Source organism: Monodelphis domestica, chromosome 3 (assembly GCF_027887165.1).
Source record: "Monodelphis domestica isolate mMonDom1 chromosome 3, mMonDom1.pri, whole genome shotgun sequence".
Lineage (NCBI taxonomy): Eukaryota > Metazoa > Chordata > Mammalia > Didelphimorphia > Didelphidae > Monodelphis > Monodelphis domestica.
Genome location: NC_077229.1, coordinates 102969968 through 102996902, shown reverse-complemented (window position 1 = coordinate 102996902; position 26935 = coordinate 102969968). Strand labels below are relative to the sequence as shown.

The following is a 26935-nucleotide window of genomic DNA, read 5'->3' as shown; positions in this document are numbered from 1 at the left end:
CATTTTTATTAAAAGTTGTATTGATAAGCAATCTGTTACTGACTAAGTGACAGAAGGGTGGATCAATAGAATAGATTTGGGGTAAATGACCTCAGCAAGCTAGTGTACGATAAACCCAAAGACCCCAGCTTTTGGGACAAGAACTCACTATTTGACAAAAACTGATAGGAACATTGGAAGACAGTATGGGAAAAAGTAGGTTTAGATCAACATCTTATACCCTATTCCAAGATCAATTCAAAGTGGGTAAATGACTTAGATATGAAAAGTGAAATAATAAATTAGGTGAACATAGACTATATAGAATACCTGTCAGATCTTTGGAAAGGAAGGAAGAGAACATTGCAAAATGTAATATGAGTGACTGTATCAAATTAAAAAGGTTTTGTACAAACAAAACCAATGCAACCAAAATTAGAAGAAAAGCAAAAACTGGAAGAACATTTTTATAACAAAACTCTGACAAAGGTTTAATTTCCCAAATATATAAGGAACTAAATAAAATCTACCAAAAACCAAGCCATTCCCCAATCAACAAATGATCAAGAGACAGTTTTCACAGGATGAAATCTATCAATAATCACATGAAAAAGTGTTCTAAATCACTCCTGATTAGAGAAATCCAAATCAAAACAACTCTGAAGTACCACCGCATACCTAGCAGAATGGCTAATATGGCAGCAAAAGAAAGTGATAAATGTTGGAAGGGATGTGGCACTGCTGATAGAGTTGTGAATTGGTCCAACTATTCTGGAGAGCATTTTGGAACTTTGTCCAAAGGGCTTTAAAAGAATGCCTACCCTTTAACCCAACCATACCACTGCTGGGTTTGTGGCGCAAAGAGAAGACTTGCACAAAAATATTTATAGCTGTGCTTTTTTGTGATGGCAAAAAATTGGAAAATGAGGGTGTCCATTGATTGGGAAATGGCTGAATAAATTGTGGTATCTGATGGTGATGGAATACTGTTGTGCTGAAAGGAATGATGAACTGGAGGAATTCCATGTGAACTGGAAAGAACTCCAGGAATTGATGTAAAGTGAAAGGAGCCAAAACCAGGAGAACATTATACACAGAGACTGATATACTGTGGTATAATAGAATATAATGGACTTCTCTCCTAGCAGCAATGCAGTGATCCAGGACAATTCTGAGGGACTTATAAGAATACTATCCACATCCAAAGGAAGAACTGTGGGAGCAGAAACACAGAAGAAAAAAACAACTGCTTGATCACATGGGTCAATTGGGATATGATGGGGGATGTAAATGATCACCCTGGTGCAAATATGAATAGCATGGAAATAGGCATTGAACAATGATACAGGTATAACCAGTGGAACTGCTTGTTGGCTCTGGGAGATAAGAGGGAAGGGGGGAATATCATGAATCATGTAATCATGTAGAAGTATTCTAAAGGAAAAAAAAGTTGTATTGATAGGGTAAGCTAGGTGGCTAAGTGAATAGAGAGCCAGACCTGGATCCAGGAGATCCTGGGTTCAAATATAGCATCAGACACTTGCTAGCTATGTGACCCTGGGCAAGTCACTTGACCCCAATGCCTAGCCCTTACCTGTCAGTTTCAGTTCTGAGGCAGAATCTGGTAGGAGTTTTAAAAAAAAATTGTATTTATACTTTCTGTGTTAACCTCACAGTCATTCATCATATCAACATCCCCCCTTTCCACAACTCTTATAATCAAGACAGTTCAGTAAAGTCAATTAATGTTGCAGCTATCTTTTGATAGTTTGTGTCCCCCACCTCTACAGAAAGGAGAATGTGTTTTGTCATCTGTTCTCCTAGACTAAGAAAAATTAGGAGTTTGGTCACCATAATCAGCCACCTTTCAGAACTGTTTTTAGTGATGTTGTGGTGAACATTATGCTGCATTGGTTCCTAGTCAACTTAGTTCATAAAACTCCATGTGTGTTTCTTGTGTCAACAATATTCCTAAATTTTTATTTTGAGCTTTAAGGAAGAGACAGGTGGATTTTTTTTTCTCTGCCCTCTAGTTCTAATATATCTGGACAGTTTCTGTTTATTAGGTAGTCTGATGATTCTTAAGATTCTCTTTGATCTGTAGAACTTGAAACTAGCCTCCTCCTCTGTAGGAATTCCTGCATTCTGGCTTGGTTTCCTGTGGGGTTAACTTGGATGTTGGCCTATGTTCCTTTGTCTCCTTGTACAGTTCCAAACCCAGAGTTTTTTGGCTCTGTCCCATGCTGTGACCCTGACATTCCCCATCCAGATGTTGTTGATTTCACTGGTTACGGGCCTCTCACAAGGCTCAGGGTGCTTTGCCTCCCAGCTGCTGCCCTGGCCCTTTGTCTTGCTATGGCATGGGCAAAGGACTGCCCGAGAACTATGGGTACTTGCTATTTCCATGATGTTTCTTCTGCCTAACCTAATTTGTCTCAGCTCACACTCTTCTTGGGCAGCCCTAACCTGGATGGAGCTAATTTTAGGCATTGATTTCATTGTTATTTCTGGTACTTTTTTTTAAGTCTAGACTTCTCTAGGTCTGCACACATCACCACCTATCCCAGAAGTCTCATCTGCAGCCCTTGTGGCAGCACAACTCTTTTCTGTTATAATCCAGAGGAGTGTGTACTTGGTATATATAAATACATGGAACACTCTGTAAGGCCCTACCAAATTTCCTTTGCTCCTTGTGATAAAAAACTGGAAATAGTGTCCACAAAGCAGTTTGTTTAGATATCCTCAATCCAAGGACACCCACTTTGTTTCTTTGTTTTTGTTTTTTTATGGTGTTTTTTTTTTGCACTGATTTGCAGAGTAGAGGATGTGGAGGCCCTTTCTATCTACAGCTAACCAAACCCAAACCAATCAAAAATGCCCTTGTCCTTGGCATTCCTTACCAGCAAGTTCTTTATTTATTTTGAATGTCACCTCTTCTGACACTATTCTTATAGGACTCGGCATACTTTGGTCTACCTACCTCTATTCTCTATGTGTCCTTAAATATAATTTTGTTTTTGAATTTTAACATCCATTTCTTTAAATGATGTAGGTACATGAGGCACCTGGTGGCACAGTGGACAGAGCTCAAGACCTGAGTTCATCTCTGGCCAGAGGTACTTATCAGCTACATGACCCTGAGCAAATTATTTAAATTAATTATTTAATTATTTATCTTTTATCATTTCTTAGGTATAATAATGTTTTGTTATATTTACATATCAAAGTTTGTTCCACTTGAACAATCTAAAGTGCTCCGTAGATTCTTGTTTATGGCTCTTTTTTTCCCCTTTCAGGTTTAGAAAGTTTTATAATTTTTTTTATTTATTAACAACAACCTTACCTTCTGTCTTAGAATCAATTTAATGCTTCACTTTTCTCAACTGTAAAATGGGGATAATAATGGCCCCCTATGTCCCAGAGTTTTTCTGGGGATTAAGTAAGATGATATTTGAAAAGTACTTAGAACAAGCACTATATAAATATGTCTTCACTTCTCTTTCCCCACCCTACCACAAGGGATTTATTGATGTAATTGTAGGGGTTGCTCATGAGTCAATAGGGCCATAACTAAGAATTTGACTTCTGGGGTGAGTAGCAAAAAACAGGCTCCCAAATTAACTCCACACACACACACACACAACATATTGAAGAGAAGAGAAAGATGGAAGGAAAGACAGAAAAGCAGGACAGTTTCGATTATATTGCATACTTTTAAAAGAAGCAACTAGTATAAAATTCATAGTTTTATATATAATCCTTTTTTGGGCAGAATATTGGTTAAAACAAATTTTCTTTTTGCATTATAAATGTAATTATACTGACATCAAATTAAGTTTTGAAAACAAATGAATCATCTTTAGACATGAGTATGAGTTTTCTTACTTATCAGAATTATTTTTCTCTCTGACTTCACAACTTGAATTTCTGAGTGTTTTGTAGTACTTGTTTACTTCCAAGAAGATAAAAGGTCACTAGGCATTAGAGTGGATAGAATGCTGGTCTTAAGAGTCTGGAAGACTCAAATTCAAATCTTGTTTTGGTCTCTTAACTAGCTTGGGGAAGTCACTTAGCAGCTTTCTGTCTCCAATTTCCACAACTGTAAAATAGGGATATTAATAGCAAAATGAATCCACATAGGGATCATGTCCACAAATAGATGTGCACCTTGTGTTAGAAATAATCTATAGACAATGAAGTAATATCAGTATTTAACATATATATATATATATATATATATATATATATATATATATATATACCAAATGGTATAGCCTCCAGATTTTTAAAGGAGAAACTAAAGGAGCTTAAGGAGGAAATAGATGGGTAAAACTACTAGTGGGGTACCTCAACCTTCCCCTATCAGAACTAGATAAATCAAACCAAAAAATAAATAAGAAAGAAGGAAAAAGGAAGTGAAATCTCTGACCTGTAATTCTGAGCTGAAGATCCAAACTTTAATTGTGGTAAATTAAAGCTAGAAATCTTAACATACCCAGTTTGGGATAAGACCCTATATGGATGCAAAACAGTATGTTTTATAGATTTTTGAGAGCTAATTAGGATGCCATTAACAGCAGAAAGTACAGAGGATGTTAAGAAACATGCAGTAGTGTTTGGGAACAAGGGTTTGGAACATTTGATGCAAAGTCCTAAATTCAGTACAAGGTTAGTAGATCAAAGTAACCTTTCTTGGCCATAATACTCTAGGGAGCCTGTGGTTGTCATAAATCTTTAAAAGATCAAACAACACCTTGACATATGATCTCATCAGGCCAGCTGTCCACTCACCATTCCCAATGAACCCAACTCCTGCATAGGTTTCAGCTTCCCTAGATAACTACATAGACCTGAAGTTTTTATTCCTCCAATAGAAGCCCTTTATAAATTTAGTTGCTATAATATTCTAATATATCAAACTATATCCTTTCTAATAGTATGGTTAATATTCTATTATTATAATGGACATAGTTTACTAACTGGGTCTAACTTTTTCTAAAAAATCACAGTTACGTATCTAAAGGATTATATATGATCACTTTGTTTAAGATCAGAAACATAAAGGAAATAAAACAATTTTCCTTGCACTTATACCTATCACATCTCTGCCAAGAAGCGAGTGACACACTTCATCACAGGCCTCCTGGAGATATGGTTGGTCATGGCATTGATCAGAGTTCTTAATTCTTTGAAAGTTGTTTTTCTTTATTTTTATCCTTGAATAAATTGTTCGACTTCTACTTAATTTTTATCCTGTGTCAGTTTATACTACCCATGATGCTCTGAGATAGTATCTTTTGTCATTTCTTAGGTACAATAATGTTTTGTTATATTTACATATCAAAGTTTGTTCCACTTGAACAATCTAAAGTGCTCCATAGATTCTTGTTTATGGCTCTTTTTTTCCCCTTTCAGGTTTAGAAAGTTAAAAAAAATTTTTTTTATTTATTAACAACAACCTTCCCTTCTGTCTTAGAATCAATTGACTTGTATTGGTTCCAAGGCAGAAGAGTGGTAAGGGCTAGGTAATGGGGGTTAAGGGACTTGTCCAGGGTCACACAGCTAGGAAGTGTCTGAGACCAACTTTGAACTCAGGACCCCTGACTCCAGGCCTGGCTCTCTTCCTTGAGCCACCCAGTTCCCCAAGGAAGTTTGATGCAGGCACTATGTGGAGAGAGTCAGGATTCTGATAATGAGAGACAGACAGACAGAGACAGAGACAAACAGACAGAGCGAGAGAGCGAGCAAGAGAGAGAGAGAGAGAGAGGGAGAGAGAGAGAGAGAGGGAGAGAGAGAGAGAGAGAGAGAGAGAGAGAGAGAGAGAGAGAGAGAGAGAGAGAGAGAGAGAGAGAGAGAGAGAGAGAGAGAGAGAGAACAAAAGCAAGGGCCATATGGGAAGATGCATGGGTTCCATGATCTCCATTTTTTACAACAGACATACTTTTATAGTCAATAGCTCTGTACATCAAGCTGTACATGCATTTGGTTGGATATCTGCCCATGAGATCACAAAGTTCTTGGGGGGGGGGATGGTACAAGAGGTCTGAAGCTTTCCCAGGAACAGAACATGAACATCTCTTAGAGGCTTACAAAAAATCCTTGACAACAAGCCTTGAACATTTCTCCAGATAAGACATTTGCAACAGTTCAGTTTTGTACATGACTTTTGGTCGAGAGCAGCAGTGCTTCTGTGTGAGAGATTCAGGCTTCACCAGCAATCTCAGGAAAACTTACAGGCATGCCTTTTTATGCTGCTTTCCTCAGTGGGTCTAATTTGTCCTAAGCTCCTCCATAAAAGTTAATTTTCTGCGAATATTCCCTCCTTGGTATTTTCCTCCCTTTTTAACACTACTTTCCTCCTTATCCCCACTTGTTTCCCTGTTGAATTTGATGTCTTTCTAGACTAAACTCTGTATGGGTATATGTTTAGCCCTCCTTTGTCCATTTCAAATGAGTGAAATTCACTTGATGCCCACTTACCCTTCCTTTAGGTTTGTATTCCCTTCATGTAATCCAAATAATGAGAAACAAGTTCCATCCCTTCTTCCTCCTTTTTACACCTTCCCTTCACTTTACCCTCTTCCCAACCACAGAGCAGAACCAATCCCCCTCACCAAGTCCTCTTTTTCTTACTTTATGCTCTTTAATACCCTTTGAGGACATTAAGGGCCACTTGCTTCTCTCAACCTCCATTACAACATATTCCTTTTCCGTTTGTACAAATTAAAGTTCCTTCTAAATTTCTCTTGAGTCTTATGCTTGTATTTCAAAGTTCTTATTCAGTCTGGACTTTCCATTATAAATGTTTGAGACCTTTGCATTTCCCCCCCTGTAGAATTATATGCTGTTTTATAGAATAACTTATTCTTGGTTATTAACCTATCATTTTTATCTTTTGAAATATTTTATTTCATGATCTCTTTTCATTTATACAAGATACTTCCCAGGGTTTATGTGATGATTTCCAGGGTAGTTCCTTGGTACTTTTTTTTTTAACCCTTACTTTCTATCTTAGGAATAGCTTTAAGACAAAAGGACAAGGACTAGACAAATAGGATTAAGTGACTTTCTCAGGGTCACACAGCTGGGACAATGTCAGAGACCACATTTGAACTCAAGTCCTCCCATCTCCAGGTCATGTGCTCTATCCACTAAGCCACATAGCTGTCCTAGCTCCTTGATACTTTAATTGCTTCTTTCTATATGCATGCACTATATATTTTGCTTTTATTTAAGAGCTTTGAATTTTGAGTAAAACATTTCTGGGATTTTCCTTTCCAGAGTCCCCTTATGAGGTAATTTCTGCCTGCAATTTGACCTATCATTTTAATTTATTTGGGCAGTTTGCATTTGTGATTTCTTGAAATAGTGTACAAGTTTTTTTTTTTTTATATATAATCATGGTTTCAAACAGTACAACGATTCTTCAGTTTTCTTTCCTGACCTGTTTCCAGGTTATCTATTTTAATATCAGATAACTTACATTTTCTCTAATTTTTTCAATCCTTTTTTATGATTCTAACATTTTTTCCTACCTCAAGGAGACATTGATTTCTGTTTGGTCTATTCTCATTTTTAGGGAGTCCATTTCTTAGGCAAGGTTTACAACTTTTTTTATTCTGCCAATTTTTTTCTCAAAAGCTTTTATTTCATTTTTTATCTCTTGCTTCATCTCTTCTCAGCATTCATGTAGTCTGTGGAAAATCCATATTTCCCTTTGAGTCCTTGCTTACAATTGTTACTCATTCCTTTGGAGAATTTCTAGATGTATAACAACTTTTTAAAAAGTAAGATTAAAATTAATATCCAGTAACCCCAAGTATTATATTTTATAAAGTTTATTAATAATCAATTGAAGTAGAATAAATCAAAAGATCAAAAGTAAAAATCTAAGTTAAAACACCTGAGTAAAATTTTCCTGCCTGCCTCTCACCTCATCCCACCTCCACAGCCATGCTTTCTGAGAGAAGAGAGTAAGGGTGGAGCTACACAAAACTTATATCCTCTCTACATTAGCACATAATGTGAGAAGGAACATGGAATGCTGAGAGAGAGAATTCTGGCATTCAAAATTCTAATTATGCAACCCTCCCTCCCTGTGATTCCACTGGAAAATGAGCATGTAGAAATCGTCCAGATTTATATGTCTAGTTTCCCCAATGAATCAATGCACATAACCAACTTATACCTCTAAAGATCTTTAACTAGAGGTACATGCAATATTGTACTTTCTAAGGGGAAATTACAATAATTTGTAGATAAGAGGGAAATAAAAGAGAAAGAAAGCAAAACCAGAGTGGTGGGCACATTGACAAAAAGTCAATTGGGGCAGTCCCGTTTGGCATAAGAATTTACATTCAAAATAAATGCGTTCAACCCCCACAGTTCAATTTACTACATCCCAAAGTTCATTCTGGATCTTTTGGTGCAGTGTGTGGTTTCTGCAGACATCTTCATGGTGCCTTCTCCAAACAGTTCACTTTCTTGATTCAGGGAGGTAGCAGGTTTCTTATCCTAAAATTACTCTCAAAAGAATTCAAACTTTGCATTATAGGATAATAATACAATCTCCCCTGAGGAGGGTGTTGACCAACGCATGGGTCACTCCAGAATACAGGGCTGAGTTATGAGGTATATGAATTAATTGTTAAAAAGAAAATAAAAAACATCAAAAAACCCAAATAAAAGAGAAAAAAGTAACTTTTGGATGAAACAAAATATCAAAGTCTCATGTATAACAATTCTAAGTAAGGAAAAATAAACCTATAACAGGTCCTAGAATCAGGGCCCAATTAAAATGATTTATGTCCCACAAGCCTATAGTAGCAATTTTGCATTTACTCAGTCAGCAGCCAGGACTACAGAAAACTACCATACTATAAAAGAAAGAGAAAACGGACTAGATTTTTGAAGCAAAAGGGAAATAGCATTCCCTGGTCTTATTTTACCTTTGCTCTCAGGAATATGGGAGCCAAAATGGCAGCCCAACTGAGGTACTTGGTAGAAGTCTGGATCTGGCAAAAGGGAATCCTACATTTGACTTTGCAAACAGCTGATTCCTCAAACCCTAAATAAGTTTAAGTCCCCTGTTTTGGTGCAGAATCTCATCAATCCCAATGGGATTGGTTGGTCTCCTTGACCTTGTACTCCTTGGCACTGTGCAGTGGCTCTTTTGTGATCCCTTCTCCTGGAATCAGACATAATCATTAATCAAAGTCCCATAATATTTAACAATCAATGGCAGGTTTCCATAATCTACAGCTTTTGGGTATGCATTGACATTAGGGGTAATGGACATTTTAAATTTATCCTAGTGCAAAATCAAAAAACCATTAATACTGGTAACGTGCTTCAAGTACAAAAAATGAGAGCAAAAAGGAAATTCAAATACTCTATTGCACATACAAGGAAAAACGATAATAAAATTTAAAACAATTAAAATATATATTTCACAATCAGTGACACACTGTGTTAGTGAAGGAGAGGCACAATACAAAGGTTTTCTTACTGGAAAATGAGATCCATTTCCTTTTTAACTTGGCCATGATCCACAGTATGAGTGCACATCATTTTCACCAAGTAATAGCTTTTTTAAAACGGTAGAACAGCAGCTAATGCACATTCAAAGAAGTACCAAAATTCCCCGAAATCATAATAACCCAAATAATGACAATAGCAAGCAAATCCACTATCATTAGGATTCACAGGCCCAGAGATGGGAGATCCTGGGTTCAAACCTGGCCTCAGACACTTCCTAACTGTGTGACCCTGGGCAAGTCACTTGACCCCCATTGCCTAGCCCTTACCACTCTTCTGCCTTGAGACCAATACCTAGTATTGATTCTAAGATGGAAAGTAAAGGTTAAAAACAAACAAACAAAACCCTATGAACTCATGGATACTTGTCTGAGTTCTCCAGATCTAGCCAATCTTTCAACCTTGCCAAATATATTTATAACAAAGTCTATTACTGCCATAATACAAAAATATGGCAGGAGAGCCCAGAAAAAAACAAATCTCTGTTCTGCTGATGAAAACATTTTGGCTCTAAAATGTCACCAAGAATCTAGACAATTTTGGTGGAAGGGTAGCTGAAGAGTACAAATATAAAAAAAACATCTAGGGGTTACAAAGCCCCCTGGCAAAACCTTCCCACTTCCTGGATAAGATTATAATCCATCATGGGATAACCAAGCCCCTTGGGAAATCTCCCTCCTCTAGTATGAGATTGTACAGCCATCAAAGGCATGTCTTTATATGCCACATTCATTGCAATGTGGAGGCTAGGACTAAAATAGTGAAAATCACTTCTGATATCTCATCCATTACATTTTTGTAAATGTGGAGATGGGGACTACAATAGTTCTATAGCACTTGACTTCAGCTACTAAATGGACCCTTACCTCTTGTTACAAACAACTCAAAGGTAGGCAAATGATCAGTCAGAGGTAGTGGTGCTACTAGATATCTGAAAATCACTTCTGAATACTCCTTAAAATCAATTGAGATTTTTAGCTCATTAAATTCTACAAAGGTTGTATACAGGATTAACCAATTTGATGGAGTCCATCCATCATCATTTATGTGACAATCAAGAAAGGCAAAAAAGAACAAAAGGCTATTTAGGCAACATGTGACCTCAATGGATCTGGTGACAAACCCAGCATCCATAAGGACCTATGGTCTTGTCATGGAAAAGGATTTGTCCAAGTTGTTTATGAACTTTTATAATGGCATTTTCTCCAGTCCAGTCATAGGGTGAGGGTACAAATAAAGACAATGTAACAGAACATATAGCTAATGACCAAAACACAGTAGCTGAAAATGACACAGTATAACAGAAGATATTAGATTAGATCGATATGTGAACTTAAAAAACAAAATTAAATTTTAAAACAATCAGCAAATACAATATATGTGACAGGATACAGGCACTGAATTCAAGAGTTCTTTTCTCCATTTCTGATAGCTTCATTACAGAGACTTCTTCACTATTTGGAAGGGAACAAACTGAAACAGTTAACATCAATAAGGCAAAAAGAGTCTGAAAAGGCTTAAAATTTACCTCCAGACTCCTTAAGGTTCCTTCCCCTCCTGAGTATTATCAACCATTTAGATTCCTTTGGTCACACTTCTGGGGTTCCCCATATAGTGTCAGATTCCCACACTGAGCATAGTATGGATGAATCCCATATTGGATGTGTTGCATACCCTGGGCAGGCCAAAATGGCAAGGAGATATAGGGAGATAACTCTTCCCTCTGAATCTCAAGATTACTCAAGCTATCAACTGCAAGGTATCCAATCAATACAAGAACTCCCAGGAACAGCAGCAAGGAAATATATCCCAAAACTGTGAGCTGTGCAAGCAGTAATGCTCTCTGGGAACGGTGACTGTTTGAGATAAGTAGGAAACTGGACCATGATTGCAATTCTACTTCCTGTCCATAGATGGTGCTACCCTAGTATTCTTCCTTCCCCTCCCCATTAGAGGTAAAGCCAGTGGCCATGTGACACCTCAGTCCCCACCCCTACAGCCAGGAGCATGGAGGCCCCCCTAGGTTAGCCAGACAACAGGGTGGATAGCATGGTTTGGCTACTCCATGCTGTTTTCCCCTGCGGACAAGCAGGTAGTGCAGGCTTGAGACCCATGTGGATGTAGGAAAGGGTAGCCCCAGGGGATTTGGATCTCACCCTCCTGGCAGGAAAAATAAGGTGCTTCCAAACAGCTCTCAAACCTTCCAGCAAATAGCAGTGGTAGGGAGGCCGCAGCAGGAGTGAGGGGAGTGATGGTGCAAACTGCAGTAGCTTGTGGAAAGCAGAAACTGCTGGAGGCTTCTAAAGCTAATCTGTCCTTAAAAACTGCTCTACAACTTAGAGTGGAACTCGGGTCCTATAACTCCAGACTTCTGGTCACCAACAATGTAAAATTTAAATTAATATCCAATAACTCCAAGTATTATATTTGATAAAATTTATTAATAATCACTTGAAGTAGAGGAAATAAAAAGAACAAAAGTAAAAACCTAAGTAAATTTTACTTCTGAGTAAAATTTTTCTGCCTCTCACCTCACCCTACCACCACAGCCACGTTTCTGGGAGAAGAGAGCAAGGGCGGAGCTACACAAAATTTATATCCTCCCTACATTAGCACTAAATGTGAGAAGGAACATGGAATTCTGGGTGAGAGAGTTCTGGGGTTCAAAATTCTAATTATACATAAGTTTTACTGATATCTTTTGTTTTAATATAATCTCAATTTTGTCCAATCCCATATAACAAAGAAATTTTTATCATGAAAATATTTATTTTACCAATTACATGAAAAAACAAATTTCCATATAAGTTTTCTGAAGTTATACGATCCTAATTGTCTCCCTTTTCTTCCCTCCTCCTTCCCAGACCTGGAAAAAAAAAATATATATATATATATATATATTTTTTTTTTTTTTTAGAAAAAGGGGAAGAGAAAAACCAACCAGCAAATCTGATCCATATATCAAAAAAAATCTGAAAACATATGCAATGATCCAATGATTCAAGCTTTTGGGACAAGAACTCACTATTTGACAAAAATTGTTAGAAAAACTGGAAAGCAGTTTCCCAGGAACTAGGTATAGAGCAACATCTCACACGGTATATCAAGATAAGGTCAAAATGGGTACATAATTTAGACATAAAGAGTAATATCATAAGATAATTGGAGAGCATTGAAAACTTTACCTGTCAGATTTATGGATAAGGGAAGAATTTATGACCAAACAAGACAGAGCATTACAGGACAAAAAAGGTGTAATTTTGATTACATTAAATTTAAAAATTTTTGCACAAAAACTCCCATGCAGTCATGAATAGAAGAAAAGACTGAGAAAAACATTTTTTACAAGTTTTCTCTGCAAAGGCCTCCTTTCTCAAATATACTGAGAACCGAATCAAATTTATAAAAATAACAGTCATTCCTCAATTAATAAATGGTCAAAGGATAGGAAAAAAACTGTTTTCAGAAGAAAAAATCAAAGCTATCATAGTCATATGAAAAAAATGCTCTAAATAACTATTGATTAGAAATATGCAAATTAAAACAAGTCTAAGGTACCATCTCCCGCCAATCAGATTGACTAATTACAGAAAAGGAAAATTACAAATGTTGGAGGAAATGTGGAAAAACTGGGACATTGAGATACTACTACACTGTTGGTGGATTGTAAACTAATCTAAGCATCCTAGAGTGTAATTTGTAACTTTGACCAATGGGCTATAAGACTGTGTTCTGGCAATATTAACTAGATCTATTGCAGCAGTTTTTGGGGTGGCAAAGAATTATAAATTGGGGGGTTGTTCAACGATTGTCATGGAATACTATTTTATTATAAGAAATGACAAGTAGAATGGTTTCAGAAAAACATGGAAAGATTCATTTGAACTGATACGAAGTGAAGTGGACAGAACCAAGAGAACATTGTATACAGTAACACCAATTTTATACAATAATCAACTCTTAATGACTAGTTATTCTCAGCAATTTAATTATCCAAGATAATTGCAAAGAGTTTATGATGAAAAATGTTTTCCGATCTATTCAGAATGAAAAATGTTATCTGATCTATTCAGAATGATGAAATCTGAATGAAGATTGAAGCAAACTTTTAACTTTGTTTTTCTTGGGGCTTTGTTTTTGTTTTTGACTTTGTGTTTTCTTTTGCAAGATGACTAATATGAAAATGTATTTTGCATGACGGTACATGTATGATCTATATAAAATTGCCTTATCAAGGAGGGAGGAGGGAGAGAATTTGGAACTCAAAAATTTTAAAAATAAATGTTTAAAAATTTACATTATAATTGAAAAAAGAAAAGAAAATCAGAGCATAATAGGGTAAAAAATGCAATGTCCCATACCCATGTACCTCTCATCTTTGCTAAGGAGTGGGTTGAAGATTGTCTTTTCATATCTCTTCTTTGTAATTTTGCAACATTTACTTTCATTTTTTTGGTATTAATTGCTTACAGTTTATAATTTTACAATATTAACCTACATGGGAAACACACATACACATTTTACAAATCAATTACAGTTTTTTTCCTTCAAAATGCATTTTGAATTTAACATGGTTACATGACTAAAAGAGACCTCAGAAGTCATCTAGTCCAACTCTTACCTGAAACATGAATTCTTTCTTCATCATCCTTATACTCAGCTTCAGCAGGAAAACCTCAAGTGATGGGAAACTAATGACCTCCCAAGTTAACCCATTCTACTTTTGTACAGCTGTCTTTGGAAGTTTTTCCTTATGTTAGGCCAAAACTTGTCTCTATATCATCCATCCATTGAATCTACCTCTTTACTCAGGAGTATAAAAATATAAAAATATTTTAAATCTCTATTCTGTATAATAGTTCTTTAGATATTTGAAGACAGCTCTCCTATCCTTCCTAAGTCTTCTCTTCTCCAGGTTATATATGTCTGGTTCCTTCAACCATTCACTAATCAAATGGCATAGGGGAAGTGACTCACAATTCTTTATACTACTTGGCTTCAAATTCCCTCACCATCATGGCTACTCTTTTTGTATTTATGTTAGCATTTTTATATGCCACCATTCCATTTTTTTGATATTTTGCCTACCTATCTTACCCAGGCTAAAAGTGCAGTGGCTACTCACGGGGCTCTCCCACTAATAATTAGCATGGAAGCTTTGACCTTCTTTGTTTGTGACCTAGACTGGTTCATCACAGCCCTCACCCCACCCCAAGACAATTGAATGGGTTCCCACTCCAAAGGGATCACAATATTGGTGCCAGATTTGGTGCAAACACTCCATTGACTTTAACTGTACTGCAGCTCAGAAATTCCCAACTCAAACAATTCACTAGTCCAAATTCCCAAGCAACAAGGATTATGGACATGCCCATTTTATTACACCTCTTAATAGAAGTGGCTCAAGAACTGAAGACAATAGGGTTTTCCTAGTCTGACCAATTCATAGCACTGTGGACTTTTATCTTCCTCCTTTTGGATACTAGACTTGAATTAATGCAGCCTAAGAATGAGAATTATTGAATATTAAGGTTGAAGGAGACTTCTATAACCACTAGTTGTATGATTTTGGGCAAGAATCACTTCACATCTATGGGCTTCATTTGCCCTCTCTAAAATGTACTAGATTGGGACAGATGACCTTGAAACCTCAATCCATGATATGACAATTGGGAGATCTTTTGAAAGAGGCAGGGATGTTTAACCTAGATGAGAGAAATCAGAGGGGGAGGAGAGCATATAAAAGCCATCTGTGTCTTTAAAGGGCGACTCTGTGGAAGAGGCCACACTGACCTTGTTCCACTTGGCTCCAGAAAACTAAATTCAAAGAGTGAAAGTTGGAGAGAGAGATTTTGGCTCAGAAGAAGAACCTTCTAGAGCTGTCACAACATGAAATGAGCTGTCTGAAGGAATCAGAGTCCTTTCCAATAGGACCTTCAAGCAGAGATTAGATGCCCTTTAGTCAAGAATGTCTTCAGACTCAAATCAAGATGGCAGCTTAGTAGCAGTGAAAGCCAAAACAGCTCTGAATATACTTCCAAATCAATCTTTAGAAAATTCTTCAAAAAATAGGAGTCAATATAGGATGGAGTGAGAGAGCTGTCCTCCTGAACACAACTTGAGGGGTAGGCAGAGAGAGTTGATTTTCATGGGACAATGGGGAACTGGAAGTAAAACTGCACACAGTAGAGTGCTGGCTGAAGACAACTCCCCCCCCCCATTGTACCAGGGACTAGGCTAACATCAAGATCCTAGGATTCATGCTACTCCAACAAAGGGCACCTCAGATCTTCCCTTGGAAATCCCAGGCTCTGGCACTAGCCTTCAGTGAGATCTGGAAATCTATAACACTGGGTTCTTTTAAGCCTCTCGGCTGTGGTGAAGACATGGCCAGGGCAAAATAGCCACACTGCCTAATACAGCAAGCCAACAGAAGAGACAAAATCAACAAGCAACTTTCAGAATTCCCAGTCCACCAGGAAAAAAAAGGCTGAGAAGATGAGCAAACAGCAAAACAAAAAAAACCATTTACCACTCAGAAATTTTTATAGGGAAAAAGAGCAAAGAACAGAACCAACTGGGGATGGTGAGATCTAAGCAACCACATGTAAAACTTATAAAGGGGGGGGGATTGGTCTCAAGCTCTAGAAGAACAAAAAAAAGAATTAAAAAAATCAAATAAGACAGGTTAAAGAAAAATGAGGAATAAAATGAAAGTAATGCAAAAAGAAAACAATAGCTCAAAAAGCAAAATTGGCTGAATGGAAAAAGAGTCACAAAAATCCAATGAAGAAAAATTGTTGTTGTTTTTTTTTTAAAGAATGTCTTCGAGGCAATTTATTTTTAATTACAGGTTGAACTAGTTGACCTCTAAGGTCTTTTGGAACCAAAGATAAAATTTTGTAATTTTGTGGTGCTGGTTTTAATGTACTGAAAACTTATTATCAGCCAATGACATAATAGAGCAACCAAAAAAGTCTAATTGGATCTTTGTTCACTCATTTCAGTGGTGTCCCTTCATGATCCCACTTGGAGTTTTCTTGGCCAAGATACCAGAGTGGTTGGCCATTTCCTTTTCCAGCTCATTTTACAGATGAGGAACTGAGACAAACAAGGTTTAAGTGACTTTCCCAGGGCCAAACATCGAGCAAAGTGTCTGATGCTAGATTTGAAATCAAGAACATAATTCTTCCTGATTCCAGGTCCACCCTAGCACTCCAGGTGCTACCCTACCTGCCCATTTGGATCTTAGGCTTTACAAACTGAGGGACAGTGTCAATTCCCCCTATCCAAATCTTACTGTCTTTAGCATTGGCCAAAGAAAATGTGAAAGATTGTGCCTGGTTCTAGATTTTACATTTCAGGAAAAACTATGACAAACTAGAGCATTTCCAGAACGGAGTGACCAAAACTGTAACAAGATTTGCAGGATGTGCCAGGAGATAGTTGAGGAAATTGGTGATGGTAAGCTTAACAAAGAAAAGGACCTAATAATGGCCTTCAAGTATCAGATTGGCTATCTTGAGAAAGAGGATTGTAGACTTATTCTGTTTGTCCTTAGCTGACAGAACTTACACAGAAACATATATTCCAGTGTGATAGAAAGAAAAACTTCCGAATAAATGCAATTTCTGGTCACTGGAGAGCTTCAAAAAAATGTGCATAGGAAAAGATAAAGGTGAAAAATGTTACTCTCCTCCTGACAGTACTTAGATTCAAATTAAAACATACATTTTTAGACATGGCTGTGTTTCTTACATATTTTTGGTGGGTAAAAGGAGGGAAAAATATAAATGTTTATTAACTGAAATAAATTTTTCATAAAACCATTGGAGAGGCTCTGTTTATATTGGAGGAACATCATAAGTGAAATGAACGATTTCTTTAAAGATTGGAAATGTCTGTATACTGAGAAGGAATGACAGATTACCAAGGGAGGGCGGGAGGAGGTAGGAAAAACTCTTCCAGTGTTTGAAAGGTTATCAAGTGGAAGAAGGATTTTATTTTTTTTTTTTACTGAACTCTATTGTACAGAACTAGGAATGACGGATTGACATTACAGATGGACAGATTTCAGGCTCCACATAAGGAAAAATTTCCTATTAACTAGAGCTATCTTAAAATGAAATAGACTACTTCTTGTACAGAGGTGACTCCATCTTCCACAAGGCCTTTCAGTAAAGCCTGGATGACCACTCACCAGGCATGTTTTAGAGAGAATTTTTGTTCAGGTAACAGTTGGATTAGGTGGCTAGTGACAGTCTCTTCCAGTTCTGATGTTCTGTGTCATCCTGTGAATAAGGTGAAAGATTGTTCTAACTTCCACCAGAAGACAAGGTCTGATGATTCTAGAAGTCTCAGACAATCCAGGATTCAACTTGCCCTTCTAGAACCCATGTCTTTCATTCAAATTAACCCTCAGGGTAACTGCTTTTCCAGCTGCTTTATCTATCCCACACCTGTGATCATGGAATTCTTCTCTCGGGTATGTCCAAAGGCATTCTGGATCAGAGAAGCTAGCTCCTTCTTCCCTCTCTAACCCAGTCCTTACTCAGAGACCCTATTCTCTCTTTCATCTCATCTATCCCATCGTCTCATGCTTTCCTTGTGAACCCATCTTCTCTGTAAGTGTCTCCCTGCTATTATTTCCCTGTCGTCCTCATTTGATCCTGCTCTCTAGTCCTTCTCCTTATCTTCACTCTGTGAACCTGCCTTTTTTCTGTTCCCTCCATCCTTTCCTTCATGTCTTCATCCTGATGTTTTCTACATTCTCTCCTCTCCTGCCCTTTTCCAGTTCTTTCCCAATCTCCCCCACCTCTTCTGATGACCTGATGACCTAATGTCTTCTCCTCATGCCCTTCCTTTCTCTTTCAGGGCCCCAAGCCAATCCATATCCCTGGCACTGGCACTGGGGGCACTGGTTTTGAGTTATGGGAAATTGGCTACTTCAGCACTGAGCGCAGTCTTGCCAAGAAGCTCAAGCAAAATCCTTTCTATCCCTTCTTTCAGCAGCAGCCTAATGGTGAAGTAGGGAGCTGGGAACATCAGGGAGAGAGGGAGGTGAGGGGGAAACAGGTCACTGGCAGCTGATATGGGAACACACTGGAACATGGGGAACAGAGGGGACACAGGGAAAGGCAAAAACCAGACAAGAGAAGACAAGAGGTATCAGTAAAGTGGACAGGTGAAAGGACAGAAGACAACTCTGATCTAACACTCTACCTGCTGTTCCAACAGTTTATGTGCTAGACTATTACCAGGACACCTTGTGGAAGGGGACTCTGCTTTTTTTAGTCTGCGTTCTACTCTTGAGCCTTGGGATTTTCACTAAGGTAGGAATCCCCATCTATCTCCTTATATATTTTCCATATCCTCTTTTGACTCTTCCTTCTTATTGCTCCCACATTCTCACCTACCTCCTCCTTTCTCACCTATGCCCTCCTCATCTGTTCCCTGTGAAGCCCTCAGGCTGGGTATCTCTTGTTCCTCATTCTGGATCCATGACCAGGCTTTCCCCCTTTCAATCCTACATTTTCTCTACTGATATACTTTATGCTGTTTCTTGCCATCAAGTCATCTCTGGCAATTTGCTATTGCCTGCTTAGATGAATCAGACCAGGCATGATATTTTTCTCTGTGACCCTTTGTGTCACCCACGATTTTGATTCTTCCTAGACTGTGATATTCCATGATTCGCCACCTTGGAGAATCACCAGAAGATACTGGGTGTTAAGAAGATCACAATCATTACAGCTAGCCCTTTATATGATGCCTTAAGGCTTGCAAAGCACTTTACTAACACTACCTCATTAGATCTTCACCACTACCCTGGGAGGTAGGATAATTTCCCATTTACAGAGGAGGAAACTGAGGCAGAAAGAAGATAAGGCACATGTCCAAGGTCACACAGATAGTAAGTGTCTGAGGCTCAATTTGAACTCAGGTGTTCCTGTCTCCAGGTTTGGTGCTTTTCCCACTGTGACACTTTAGATGAGTTTTTGTGTCAAAGATAAAGTTGGGACCATTGTTCAACTACCCAAATGCAGCCTAGCTTACTCTCTTCTTATGCTTTGATTCTGGGTCCACATCCTTATTCATCTACCCTGCCTGTTCAAGATTTGTGTACTGATAGATGAGCCCTGTGGGTTTCCCTTCCAATTACATGTCATACTAGGCAATAAGCATTCTTCATCCACCTGGTTTTTCTTTTGTGGATTGTTTGGCCAATAGTGTGGTCACGTTATACTTGGAGAGACTCTGAAGTATTTTGTGACTTGACACAATATCATCCACAAATAGGAACATCTGGAAAACTAATCTGACCTTATGTGGGGGAAAACCTGGTTGAAGGAGAACTTTTCAAGCTGTGCTTTGTTCCCAGAATGAAACATTTTCTAGAGAGCTACAAACACTACATAGAACAGACATCAGTTTTTGACCCAAGCTTTGTTCTGTTGGGGAAAATAGACTTTAAAAGCCTGTCTGTTCCTTTCTTATATTTTATATTAATGTTACCCTTGAAATGTGCATAGGTCCTTTCACAGAGGTTTATAAAACTGAGAAAGGGGCCATAGGGGTGGGCTAGTAGTTATTGATTATCTTCTCAGTCACTGTTTTGTTTTTATCAGCAATATTATTATTGTCTAATTTTTTCTCTACTCTGAAGCTGGGGTGGAGATTCATGGTTACAGAAGGCGTTTCTAACAAGTGACATACTGATAGATGGGTTGATGGATACCAAATATGGTCCTAGTCGGTGAATGCACCTGTTTTCAGAGATCCAGCCATTGCTAGGCACAGTGATACATCCCCGCAATTTGGTCAATAGGTGATTAATTCATTAATTCTTTGCTGGTGGCAAAGCATGTCCCCAGGAAAAAGACCAAATATTTCCTGGTCCCAAATGGATCCCTTCCCTTTCCACGATGATAGTGGCAAAGCGTTATAAAGGGAGCAGAATAGGATAAGAATCACCATTTGGGGACCATCTATAAGGATTAATTTTAACTGCTCAGACTCTAAGTGTGAGCTCTTGCTTGGCCCAGTGACCACCAAGTTAATAGATAGTTGGGAGTCCTGAACCACATCAGTGTTGATGTTCTTGTTATCAGTGAACTCAGAATACATGAAGACATAACCAAGACTATTTCTTTCAAGAAGAGAATCATAAGGTGCCAGACATGGCAAGCACTGAACATCTCTGTCTCTGTCTCTGTCTCTCTTTCACACACACACACACAGAGGCACACACACACACACACACACACACACACAGAGGCACACACTCACTCGCCCACAAAATTGGGTCAAGGCTGGAAATGAATGATTAATGATGTCCTACTACAAGTATAATTTCCAAATCAGGTTCCTGTATAGATAATAGGATTATAAGTCTAGTGCTGAAAGGGACCTCAGAAATCATCAAGTCAATCTCATTTTACAACTGAAGAAACTGAGGCCCAAGAATAGTCTGGCTATAGTCACAAAGACAGCAAGCATCTGAGGTCCTGGACTGCAAGGCCAGTAACCCTCCTACTCTTGAGGCTAGGGTCTTGTTTAATGGCAATGTTTTCTGATATCAGGTGATTCATAAAATAAGGTGGCATGCAGGTCAAAATGTTTTGTGGCTGTCATTGAGGACATCCTCCATTAATGCTAAGGCTTAGCAGATGTTCCTGTTTGTGAATGGCATTGTGTTCATAACATAGTTCTCTCCACCTCCTCCACAGCCTTGAATATTCCTGAGCAACCTTAAAAGATGTACAACCACTCAGAGGAGATTGCCATAACAATACACACAAAAAAACAAATTAAAGGGAAATGCACATCATTCCAAATAGGACATTCAGTTAAATGATTGAATTAGACTATCATTGAATAAGTACTTCTGATAGACAAGGAGTTGAAAGGAGAGTTAAAGAGGAAAAAGAAAAAGGTTGAATTCAGTTTAAGAAGTCCTACGGTATTCTCCATGATCTTTGGTTCCTTCCTGACACAAAAGACCATGTTATTAATGCTATTATGGGTGTTAAATCATAAAACACCAGAAACTTAGAAGAATCAAAATTGTGAGTGGCCAGAAAGCCAATGGAGAGATGCTCAATGGACATAATTAGATGATAACATTTGATTTGCTTACAAGAGATGGTATAAAGATATCAGTCCAGGAATGCAGGGTTGGAAAAGGAGATGTGTCTAGTTACCTAGCCAGAAAAGAAGATAATAGATGAAAAGAATAAGGGCTACATTGACTCATATGAAATATTAAAAAACTTTAAAAGGGGGGCAACTGGGTGGCTCAGTGGCTTGAGAGCCAGGCTTAAAGACGGGAGGTCCTAGGTTCAAATCTGGTCTCAAATACTTTGTATCTGTGTGACGCTGGACAACTCACTTGACCCCCATTGCCTAACCGTTACTGCTCTTCTGCCTTGGAACCAGTACATAGTATTGGTTCTAAGACAGAAGGTAAGGTTTAAAAAAAAAAAGACTTAAAAAGAAACCTCCAGAACATTTGTATATTCTTTGTGGGAAAATCAGTGGGAAGACATAGACAAGCACTGGAGGAGAAAATGTGAATGGGAAGCAATCTGAACTGCTAAAAGGAGTATCCTCATGGATAAAGCCAAAACTATACTGAAGCCTTGAAGAATCTCCCTTCTATCTTCCCCATATCCCCTTTTATATCCGTCTGCTTCCTCATGCCCATCCACCTTCTACCCTCTTCCATCCCTTTTCTGGATTTTTGATGATGTCTCTATAATTAACCTTGGGACTACAGGTGAGCAGTCAGCAGACATGGGGTTTCCCCGCCTACGGAATAGGTATTGGTCTGTGGCTCATATTGTCATCAATACCAAAGCGCCGCCTGATCTTGAACCATACTCGTGGGATGTACCACTTCTCCATCCAAGGACGCACTGTGTGTCAAGGACCCATGCACCGTGTCTACATTCGCCTTGCTGTGAAATCTGATGGTATTCAACATGGCTGGGGAGCAAAGAGTCTGACTGGGAGGTGGGAATGGAGTCAGGCTACCTGGGGACAGAGACCAGAGGAACAGTAAGTTGGGGTCTAGGATGGGACAGGGCTAATGAGCCAGGCACTGGGACAAAGATACTGGAAACTTGGATGGGAAATTGGAAACAGACAAGAACCTAGAGAGTCAGAGGAATGGAGGCAAGGGCTTCAAGGCATGGAACAAGGTATAGAAAAAGTAGCTCAGGTTAGAATCCCAAAACTAATGAATGGGTTCATGAAATTGGGACTGGAGGAAGAGGGTCCAAGACAGAGTTAGGAAGCTCAGGTCAGGTTCAAAAGTGGGTGGTCATGTGTTGAAGTTAGGAATGAATTGAGGGAGTTAAAAACAGAGACAGGATTATAGGGAAGAGATCAATGAAGCTAAGGTGTTGACAATAGGGTCTGTAGCATTATGATCAGGTCAGGGATCTGAGAAAATGTCCAAGGAACTGACCTGGGGTAAGAGATTAGAAGAACCTAGAACTAAGGCCAGGGAGATGCACATCAGGGTCAGGGATGTGGAAACTGAAGAGATAGTTAAAAAACTTAGAACAGGATTGTGAAGTAAGAGCCAAGATAAAGAAAGGGAATCAAGACTGAAATTTAGAGTTTGGAGACAGGATTTTTCCTTCTTCTAAAAAGAATCCATGACTTTCTGTCTGTCTTAGATCAGTACTGTATTTATTCAAAAGCAGAAGAGTGGAGAGGGCTAGACAATTGGGGTTCAGTGATTTGCCCAGGGTCAGGAAGTGTCTGAAGCCACACTGGAACCCAAGACCTTCCAACTCCAGGCCTGGCTCTCTAGCCACTATGCTGCAGAGCTGCCTCTCCCCTTTTACTTCCAAGGTGGGGGAAATGGGAGGAGGGGGAGTCCCTGGCTGCCAGCTAGGGTAGCACTGAGATGCCTTCTCCCTCTGTAGCCTATGGCAGGTACTTCTTCCAACTGGTCTTCTGTGGCTACAAACTGGAGCCACTGGTGCTGGTTAAGCTGTCAGAACATTATGAGGTAAGGACTTGACCACCCTCTCCTGATCCCTGGGCTTTCTCCCGACTTCTCCCCTCCCCTGCCCTGCTGACCATCTTCACTTCTCTCTGTGATGATGTCCTCTCCCTCCTCCTAACCTGCTTACACCCTGGTTGCCCCCATGACTCTCTGGCCCCTCACATCACTAGCCATTTGCATTGCATCCAATAACCCACAGTGCATAGAAGAGATTTTTACAATGAGGATCCTTTGTGGTCAAATCAGGCCAAACCAGATGCACAAGTGTGCATTCATTAAGTGCCTATTATTATATGGCAGGAACCGTGCTAGTTCCTAGAGACACAAAATCAAGGCCTGAATGGCTCCCTACTCAAATCGAGCTTATCCTCCACTGGGAGAGATGAGAGTCCATGAAAATACACTCGACATCGATATAAAGTGAACAACTTCACACATATACGACACTTAAGGAGAAGTTAACTTGGTGGTGAGGGGGTACAAGCAATTTGGAGTCAGGAACGACCTCATTCAGGAAATGTCGCCTCAAAGGAAGAGAAGGACTTTCCTACAAAGTGGAGATAAATCGAGAGATCATTCCAGGCATGCAATATGACCAATGCAAAGGGCTGGAGATGGGAGACAGAGTGTTGCCTCAGTTTCCTCATCTATAAAGTGGAGATATTAATAGCTCTCACCTCCCAGAATTGTCGTGAAAATATTTATCAAGTTCTTTCCAAATCTTAAAGTGATACACATATTTTAGGGCATTATTATTATTAATATGATTTTTAAAATGTTTACTATTGTTATTTTTATTATAAGTGTGTGAAGAAGAGGGAGAAAAAGTTGGCTAGATCACAGAACTCAGGAAGTAACGTCCAATAAGGCTGCAAAAATTGGTTCAGGCCAGGTTGAACAGAGGCAGAGTGATCAGTTAAAAGTCAGAATAATTTAGGTCAGAGACAGAAAAAGAGACAAAAAGTGAGGGACAGAGAAAGGGGAAGAAGCAGCAGAAAAGAAAGACAGAGAAAGAACGAGAAGGTGAAATAGAGGGCAACAAGGAGAGAGAAAGTAAGAGGGTGAAATGGTCAGAGCTTCAGGGTCACACACAGCCATGGTGTGCTCATGACAAACAGTGACTTTCTCTAGCACACAGCAGTCGTTCACGTATGTGCATATACACAGAAAGCTACATCCAGCTTCATATTTGCTGAGTTCTTGGATAGAGGATGCTGCCTACGGTCCTGGAGTGGGGACCCTAGTTCCTATGAGGACTGGGGGACTGTGAGCCTTGTGGAAGAACAGGAGCCACCAGGGCCAGTGGATCTGGCCTCCCCTAGGGCCCTCTAGCACGTGGCTCCACTATTTTCTAGTCTATGAGCCCATATCAGTCAGTGGAGGAGAGAGCCAAGGGTCCACATTCTTTAGAGGGGAAAGCTTCCAACTCCTGACTCCTTGGCTCACATTCTTTCTCTCCTAGCCCAAGGAAGCCTAAAAGTTCTTGAAAACAAAACCACACTCCCACACTATACCTATTTTAAATATGAGAGGATAGGTGCAGAGAGGGAAAGGAAGGGCCTTTCCCAAGATTCCTCAGCGAATCAAGGCCAAGGGCTCATGTCCCTGAAGATTGGGCTCTAAGAGACCAAGTTCTAGATCTTTCTGGGCCCCTGTTCCCCACAGGAAAGTCCTGTCCCCCTCCCCTTATGTCCTCCTCTTTGCCTCTCCAGCAATTGGAATTCCTGGGTCGCCATATGGCTCGCAAACTGAACTTGAACTACTTTGACTGTTCATCTTTGTCCTACCGCCATGTTATCCGCCACTGGCCACTGGGATCTCTATACAGCCCTGGAATTACCAAACGCAACTTGGCTGGCTATAAACCTCGGGTTAGCCAGTATCAAGATGATGACGAGGCTTGAGAACAGCCAACATGGATTGTGGTGAAAGAGTGGCCCCACAGTTCCCATCCCCCTTCCTCAACATCCCACCCAAATGTCTTAGGTCTTTTACTTCCCTGTCTATTTTCCCACCTGTAGCCCTTACTACCCCTGGGTAATGAGGGTTTGAGGCCTATCCCTGCTCATCCCCCCCCTCAATAAAACTGGTTCCTCCCACCTCCATAATGTTCTAAGTGGTCTTTGTCATTTAACAACACATTTATATGATGTCCTATTCTTTTTACAAGGACAGTCCTTTTCAACAATATGGACATAGTATAGTAGAAAAGTTAAAATGCTCAGTTTTACAAATGATGAAACTGAAGTCTATAGATGTTTAGTAAGGTAGTACATACTGTCAATATAAGCCAGAATTCAAACTTGGGTCTCCTACCTCAAAGACCAATAATCCCTCTGCCTCTTCGGTCTCTGGCTAAGTATCAGAATTGACATGGGAGCAACAATTAATTAAATTTGTAGCAGGGTCTTGCCCCAATAATGGGAGACTCAAACTCGTTCAGTCCAGAAGTAAGAAAAGAAAATAATTTGAAGAAGTGGTTTTTGATAGTATAATAGCCTAATAGTTGGTGGAATAGTCTGGGGGCTAATCGGGTAGCCCTAAGGCTGATGGATAAGCCCAGGGGCTACTAGAGTAGCATCTTTGGAGCTTGATTGCATGGAATAGTAGCTTAGCCATAGAGTGGCAGCTTCCTCATAGCAGTGGAGCTTCCACTGCAGAGTGGCAGCTACCATCAAGTAGTGGCAGCTTCCACACCCTGTGGATCAGGGTTGCCATATTTGTTGAGGTCTGGTAGCTTAGCATCTCCCTTTCCAAACTCAGGTGGAGGTATGTTTTGGAGTTTGTTGCCATAGAGAAGAAGGAGCATGCACAAGAAGAGGGATTCTTCTGGAATGCCAGAGTCCCCAATGCAAAAGGTTCATTTTTCTCCATTGTCCACCTTGTTGTCATTTGTCAACTTGGAGAGGTCTTGCTGCCCTTCTAGAGTGGGAACATGAGGAGGGGAGTGTTGTGCATTGGAGGACCTCTATAGGTAATTATTCCCAAGAATGCAAAGTTAATGCCTAGTATAGAATGGTACAGATCTAGTACACAGAGTGGATAATTGAACAATTTACACTTCATGCTTTACTAATGCTGAAACTAGGGCTTTTCTAGTTGATGTTTAAGCAGTGCTAAATGAGAAATGCAAGATTTCAGAGTTTGAGGGTCCTGTTCCTATTACTACCCATTATTGCCCATTGTCAGTCCATATCAGAACCAGGTTTTTTTTTTTTTGTATTGCTTTGTTTTCCCCGGGGGTACTTTTAAAAAATTATGACAGGTGAGTAGAAGGAGCTCTCTAGACACAGTGCAGCAGGGGTGTCTTCCTCCTCCTCCAAGATTCCACAACCTTAACCCCTTCCTCCTACCCAGATAAACTACCACGGGAAGAAGGGAATAAAGGTCTGCTCCTCA

General features: G+C 39.3%; 1 protein-coding gene and 1 long non-coding RNA gene across 2 annotated transcripts in view; one reads left to right on the top strand and one right to left on the bottom strand.

Annotated features, from left to right (window-relative positions):
• The window catches only part of LOC103102772 (uncharacterized), a 31252-nt gene extending 16459 nt beyond the window's left edge, over window positions 1–14793 (bottom strand). The window contains exon 1 of the long non-coding RNA XR_465633.3: window positions 14138–14793. This is a non-coding gene — a long non-coding RNA (uncharacterized LOC103102772). The remainder of the gene's footprint in view (window positions 1–14137) is intronic.
• A 3063-nt stretch (window positions 14794–17856) lies between these two features.
• Window positions 17857–25644, top strand: LOC103102063 (cation channel sperm-associated auxiliary subunit TMEM249). The gene is made up of 6 exons (XM_007488768.3): window positions 17857–18001; window positions 18391–18538; window positions 18754–18848; window positions 22295–22490; window positions 23454–23539; window positions 25249–25644. Exons 1-6 carry the CDS (start codon window positions 17912–17914, stop codon window positions 25438–25440), a joined length of 807 nt encoding a protein of 268 aa, XP_007488830.1. The 5' UTR covers window positions 17857–17911; the 3' UTR covers window positions 25441–25644.
• Window positions 25645–26935: the final 1291 nt, after the last annotated feature.

Coding starts and splice junctions, on each gene's coding strand:
- LOC103102063 (XM_007488768.3), top strand. CDS start 17,912: ATGTCTTTCATTCAAATTAACCCTCAGGGTAACTGCTTTTCCAGCTGC. Junction 22,491..23,453: donor CCTTGCTGTGAAATCTGATG/GTATTCAACATG, acceptor CTCCCTCTGTAG/CCTATGGCAGGTACTTCTTC. Junction 23,540..25,248: donor AGCTGTCAGAACATTATGAG/GTAAGGACTTGA, acceptor TTGCCTCTCCAG/CAATTGGAATTCCTGGGTCG.